Source organism: Egretta garzetta, unplaced genomic scaffold, assembly GCF_000687185.1.
Source record: "Egretta garzetta isolate BGI_Z169 unplaced genomic scaffold, ASM68718v1 scaffold154, whole genome shotgun sequence".
Classification (NCBI taxonomy): Eukaryota; Metazoa; Chordata; class Aves; order Pelecaniformes; family Ardeidae; genus Egretta; species Egretta garzetta.
The window spans coordinates 3,868,724-3,875,946 of record NW_009259600.1 but is presented as its reverse complement, the minus strand read 5'-3'; the positions used below and the strand labels follow the sequence as shown (position 1 = coordinate 3,875,946).

Genomic DNA, 7,223 nt, shown 5'->3' with positions numbered 1-7,223 from the left:
AGTTTTGGGCCCCTCCCTACAGGAAAGACATTTCATTGGTGGAACATATCCAGAAGAGAGCAATAAAGCTGGTTAAGGATATGGAGCAAAAGACTTCTGAGGAGGACTGGGGTTGTTTAGCCTGGAAAAAAGGAGACTGAGGGGAGACCTTATTGCTCTCTACAACTGCCTGAAGGGAGACAGAGCCGGGGGGGGCGGTCTCTTCTCCCAAGTAACAAGTAATAGGACAGGAGGAAATGGCCTCAAGTTGTGCCAGGGGAAGTTTAAATTGGACATCAGGAAAAATTTCTTCCCTGAGAGGGCTGTCAAACATTGCAACAGGCTGTCCAGGGAAGTGGTGGAGTCCCCATCCCTGGAGGTATTTAAAAGATGGGCAGGTGAGGTGCTTAGGGACATGGTTTAGTGGTGGGATGGCAGTGTTAGGCTAACGGTTGGACTTGATGATCTTACAGGTTTTTTCCAACCTAAAGTATTCTATGATTCTATGGTTCTATCAGTTCTCTACTCTTGTTTTAGAAAAAAAAAATATAGAGAAAAAGTATGTGGGAAAAGTGTATATTAAGTTTTCATATGAGCTAGAAGTTAGTGACTCATGATACCCCTCCAAATTTGGGTTTCACCAAGGATATATGGTGCCTTAGCTGTTTTACAAAACTCCTACTAAAATCTTAAATGAGAGTTCTAATGTGAGTGTAGACCAAATTTTCAGAATAACATTGTATTATTATTTCAGCTTAAAATGAATTCAGTTTCAGTGCTAGCATCAATTCTGAAGTGGAAAATAGGTTCCTAAGTCTCATAGGCACTTTTTAAAGCTTTTCCCCATATGGCCTACAGCACCAGCTCAGAAGCCATAACTGGTGATATAATTAGTTTTAGGTGACACATACTCCATTACAATCACTTTCAGAAAAATAAAATATGGTGCATCCCTTCAAGTTAACACAAAGGAAACGTTTCGCTATCACCTTCTAGAGAATACTGTAAGAGCCATAAGCTCAACCCGTTAAAACTGACAGAACCAAAGCCAATGGACTTGTGCTGACTGACACCACCTGAATACCTTGGTTTGGATATTTAAATTTAGTGAAATTGTTTAGACACATAAAAGGAAAAACAATACATAATAAAAAAGATGTATGTTTGAAACACAACAAATTAATATTGGAATATAATATAATATTATGGATATACTCCAGGTCAGGTTCATTCATTGTACAGAGCTAGATGTGTGGAAAACCCTGAAGGAATATTTGGGATACTTTTTTTTTAAGCCATCATTACATTTTGAATAACTGACATTTTATTTTATTGCATTCTTTCTCAGTAGAGTAATTTATAAATGTCATCAAGTTAACAAACTACATTACCTTAACTTATGATAATGAAACTACAGCATACTACGGAATACCTGATAGCAGACTATCAGTTAGGGTTGGTGATTATACTACTGCTAATACAAGAAAAAAAATTTCCACATATTAATTAAGAAAGCTGTGCACATGAACAAAGCAAAACAAGGAATTCATTCACCACTTCCCATCGTCAGGCAAGTGCTGAGCCATCTCCAGGAAAGCAGGGCTCCATCACATGTAACAGTTACTTGGGCAGACAAATGCCATCACTCCGAACGTCCCCCCTCCCCTCCTTCCTTCTTCTTCCTCCAGCTTTTTATGCTGAACATGACATCATATGGTATGGGAACAACCCTTTGGTCACTTGGGGTCCCACCTCTGCCCCCTCCCAACTTCTTGTGCACTCCCAGCCTACTCACTGGTGGGGTGGTGTGAGAGGCAGAAAAGGCCTTGACTTTGTGTAAGTCCTGCTCAGCAGTAATGAAAACATCCCTGTGTTTTATCAACACTGTTTTCAGCACAAATCCAAAACACAGCCCCATACCAACTACTATGAAGAAGATTAACTCTATCCCAGCCAAAACTAGCACACAGTGTTTGACCACCCTCTTGGTAAAGAACTGCTTCCTAATGTCCAGCCTGAACCTCCCCTCGTGCAGCTTTGAACCATTCTCATGTGTCCTGGCACTGGATCCCAGGGAGAAGAGCTCAGCACCTCACTCTCCACGTCCCCTCCTTGGGAGGCTGTAGAGAGCCCCTCAGCCTCCTTCTCTTCAAACTAGACAAACCCAAAGTCCTCAGCCTCTCCTCACAGGACAGGCCTTCCAGGCCTTTCATCATCCTCTGGACGTGTACAAGGACCTTCATATCCTTCTTAAATTGTGGGGCCCAGAACTGCACACAGTGCTCAAGGTGAGGTCACGCCAGTGCTGCATACAGGGGGATGATCACCTCTCCTGATGGGCTGGTTGCGCTGTGTGTGATGCCCCCCAGGATATGGGTTGCCCTCTGGGCTGCCAGGGCACACTGCTGGCTCATACTGGGCCTGCTGTCGACCAGCACCCCCAGATCCCTTTCTGCAGGTCTGCTCTCCAGCCACTCCTCCCCTAGTTTATACTTGTGCCTGGTGTTACTCCATCCCAGGTGCAGAATCCTCATTTGGACTTGTTAAATTTCGTGCCATTAATCATTGCCCAATGCTCCAATCTATCTAGATCCCTCTGGACTTCTGCATGGACAGAACATTTCACTTGCTTTTACAGTGTCAGCACTTTTTGAGACAAGCAGAATTTGTCTCTGTGTGCATGGAATAACATAGTAGGGTGATGGTGTTGTGATACACAAATTGAGAATAAGGAGCTTTTCATTTGTCATGGTAATATCTGGGTGACCTTAATTTTTTTTTTTTCTGTAAATGTTTTTTTAACAGCAGATGTTGAGATCTATGGATATTTTGGGGATTATGGTTACAAAATACTTTATCTCTGTGTTTTTCAGAGACTTATCCGTGATTCTTCTTTGATCACTTAGTGATCACAGCTACAGAAATGGAGAAAAATTTGCAGTTAATTTTTTCTTGGTATCTGCCACTCATCACAACTGCATAATGTAGTCAAATGTGTAATGCAATTATGTTATCTCTTTTGCAATCATCCTTATCCCATGCTGGACAAAATGAACTTTACATTAATAATATTGCAAGCTTCATGCTGTATAAGACTTTAGAAACATCATATATTATTGCCTTGATTTGAGAAAAAAAGTTCAGTTGTCCCATGTAAGGATGTAAGTCAGAATAAAATGGTTTTGGATTCACAACAGTCCAATTTCACGGCTACTTTTTAAATGGCACAAACATCTAGGGTGTGACTCAGGTGCCTAAAAGTACGCATCCAGTACCCCTTTAGATGCCTTAGCATATCCAAGATATTGTCATACGGCTGGCAAATATGACAGCAAAGGGGAAACTATGAACTTTTGGAATCCTCAAGCATTTAAAATTACACTGGACAGTAACTTTAGGCAATCAAATCCTACCTTACGGATTTCTTCTATATGTGTAATAAAAATCTGAGTTGCTGAACGATAACTTACGTTTACATGTTTTCCCATCGTTACGAAGCCTGTATCCTTCAAAACACTGACAAGTGTAAGATCTGTCTCCATTTACACACAAATGTTCACAGCCGTGATCACTCAGAGCACAATAGTCAACTCCTGTAGGAGCAATTGAAGTTATTAAAAAAACTTAACAAATAATGAATCTATTATTTCTCATCTGTAGGATTTGCATGGCATATAAGCAAGTAAATATAAATACATTGGACTGCTTAAACAATAATCCAATTATTTATATGATAATATACATATAGCTTCAATAAAATGTGAAGGGGCCTCATGGTGTACTTTCCATTGGTTGCTTTAAGCAAAGTTAAGAAATCATATTTTCCTATGCTTAACATAGCTCAATAGAGTCCACACCTCAGTACTTACAAATTGAATTAAAAAAAAAACCCAAACCTAAACACTTTAGCAATGATTTTACTAAGACAGTGGCAAAGACATAAAAGCTACCTTGGGAACATTCTTCTTCAAATACAGTCTCTAAATGGCCCAATGTGAAGGTGGCAGTCCCCAGAACTCACTTGTGTGCCTGACCCAGCTGCTGTGGCCGCAAGCAGAAAACCTCTCAGGGATCTCAGTGGGCTTTGGCTTAGACTATTCAAGCTTTTGCAAAGAACTGCAAATGACAAGTACTGTCAAATATGGTCCATTTTTTCATCTCAAATTTCCTAAGCATTTTTTCTCTGTAATACAAAGACATAGGACCCCTGGGATCCTGCAGGCAGCAATTGCTACTGTCTATTGGCTACACACACAGTGTCACTCATTTTTTTTTGTAATTAGTTGTCAGTAAAAATCTCTTTACCATTCAGGTGTTTCCACAGCTGGCTTAAGATACTTGCGCCTGTGTGTATATGACACCAGAATTGTAATTCCCAGACATTTTCCCATTAGGAGTGGTATATGTTAAATGCTAATGCTTTCCATTCAACTGCTCATTCAGGAAATCCCAAAGTGCCAAAACTCTTTTCATGATAGCCTAAAAATGCCCACGAGGTTTCAACAACTCATCTGGAGCTTGGGAACAGGACAAATCTCTTTCCTAAATATGTATGAGGAGAGGGCTATGCTGGCAAGAAGAGGAGCTATTCAGAAGGGCTCAGTTTCATTGCACAGAGGGATTCCAGAAGCCACAGCACTGTTTTAATGCTACTGATAGGTCTCCAAGTACAGCCTGGAGAAAAATAACTCTAGTGAAAAACACACCTCTTTTTACTACAAAGGAAAAGGGATTTTCCATTTGCAAGTTGATAAAACTCCATAGCTTGGCTGTTTCTAAATTTCCAGTGGTTCTTTTAGATCAATGTCTAGTTAAAATGTTTCTAGTAGACCCTATCACTCTTACATGTACACTAGTTCTCCTTTTGCATTGCTGTCTGCCCCCTTCTAGAGAGCTGCATTGGCAGACAGAAGCAAAGTCTGTCAAGGTATCATATAGGACTAAAAAGGTTAGTATGAAGACAAAACCAAGGTTAAAGACAAAGACAAACTGCCTTTGCTGATTTGCCTCACTTCTCCCTAGATCATTTTTGTGACTGAGCACTTGTAGTTTGACCTCTGTTAAAATTGTGTTGCCTGAGTGCAAGAAAAGGAGCAAACTCTGGAGCGGTTCCAACACTCAACAAGCTTGAAAAATAATGCACCTCCAAAATCTGCAGAAAAAGTGGCCAAAACCCACTCATCAAAGAGGTCCAGGAAAAGTCAACAGGCAAAATGCATTCACATTCCTCTTTTCCTGGCCTCTTCTATGCATCGTTTTTCCAGGGAAGGAGGCAATTCATCTTTTTGTGAAACTGCAATGATTCTCAATGATTAGATTTATAAAGGGTGGAGAGCGGCCAGGACAGCTTTAGTTCACTTATTAAGGGTTCCCCTGCAAAATGTAAAGCTCAGTGTGGGACTCTCACTTCTCCTGCCCCAGGTAAGCTGATGCAGTTTGCCTGGGGGACACTGCTGTCAAGATGAGCGGTCAGTCAGACCCATTCGTTGTGTGACTGAAAAACTGTCCTCCACACCCGGGGATGAACAGATCTTCCTAAGCTTTTCTGAATATATGAGGATTTACACTTATCTTGACAAGTATCCTTTCCTAAGTCCTTTTTCTGTCTGTTTCTGCTTTCAAATTATTATTAAAGTATTAGCAAAATGCAGACTGTAAGAATAAATTGAAGGCGTGTCCTCTCCCCTGAATGAAAACAGAAACCTTTCCCAGGTGAGCTGAGATCAAGGAGGTTCTCACAACACTTACGTGTGCAGGTTTTTAGGTCCTCGTTGATGACAAATCCTTCAGAGCACTGACAGACATAGGAGACATCAGTATTTAGGCACAGTTGCTCGCAGCCATGATTGCTTTCAGCACAGTGGTCCACTCCTATTGATTTGAGTTAATAATTGATGAAATCACATTGGAGCCTTAGATACATACATTATGACACTGCAGTTAGTACATGATGCCTTTGCAGAGCAAGGGGGAAAGATCAGTACAGCTTTTTATTTATGCAGTATTCCCACCTATCTCAGTAACAACACTTAAGTGAAATGAATAAAACAACCGCACCTGGCAGATAACAAACCTGATGAAGTGCAGATCTCCCTTGCCAAAAGTCACAAAGGGAAACTAATGCAAAGTGAAGGGAGAACCTTGAAGTCCTACCTGGTCTTACCTGCAGAATCATGCTTTCTTTCTTAAAAAGTGAGACTCTCTCTCTTGTTCACCATAAAATTTTCTCAGAGAGAAAGTATGAATTTTAGTAACTCTTTTATGGCTTTTGGATTAATTTATAAGCAGTAAATTCTTTGTCAACAGGATGAGAAATCACCAATTTAAAACTTTAACCTGCCAACAGCTTCAAGCAGTTAAAGCCTGGGGGGGACAGATACAAATTAAGAGTGTGAGAGTGTCTTAATATGTTCCTTTTCTTTGATTTTCCTACTCCTATTCCAAGTAAGATGAAATGGAATATTTTTTTTAGTCCTGCATGCAACTGGTTGTGTGAAAGATGAGGGGTGGGGGAAGGGGGAGAGAGGTGTGAATTTGGTTTAAAAATGATACAATCTCATAGAACGGATAGCAAAGCAGTAGGGTGAAACGTGCACTTGCAGATGTATTGTGTAATCTGCTGACCCTGCAAGGGTAGAAAAACCACATTTTAGGAAAAAAGCTTTATACTGAACTTCCTCATAATAATTTATTCCCGACTCGCTAATGGCTATTTTTAGTTATATAGGCCCAAATCACTTTAGCTTAACTTGATCAAAAGTGGCGGAGTTCCCTCAGACACAAACACAGTCTCATATGTCTCTATTTGAAATAATTTACAGATGCGAACAGGCATGTCTCCAGCTATTTTTTTACATGAAAAAAATTCTGTACTTAATGTAAAATTACTTAGTTCTGAATAGTGCTGTTTATTAGTTTATTTAACTAAGCAACAAGTTTGCAGTAATTGGTCCAGATTTACCATTATATATAGATAGAGATAATGTTGGCTTGAAGTATTTTACTAGCTAAAGCGAGTTCCAGCTGGAACATTTTCCTTTTTCCAAGAGTTTACATCATCATGAAGAAGCTTGTGTAACTTCCCAGAGCACACAAGAAATGTGGTGAAAAAAAAAAAAAGAAAAGAACACCCCCCCAGTATTCTCTGTGAAAAATTGCATCTGTTTGGCACTGTCTTTTACAATGCAAACACCCACACTAATGTGAATTTTAACATTTAAGTATGTTGGGTTCTTATGGGGAAT

At 40.0% G+C, this 7,223-nt stretch overlaps 1 protein-coding gene across 1 annotated transcript in view; it reads right to left on the bottom strand.

The window, feature by feature from the left end:
• The window catches only part of MATN2 (matrilin 2), an 83,262-nt gene that overhangs the window by 36,756 nt on the left and 39,283 nt on the right, over positions 1-7,223 (bottom strand). Inside the window, 2 exon segments of the mRNA XM_035893832.1 lie at positions 3,450-3,572; positions 5,728-5,850. Of these exon segments, the coding sequence (XP_035749725.1) occupies positions 3,450-3,572; positions 5,728-5,850 (246 nt within the window).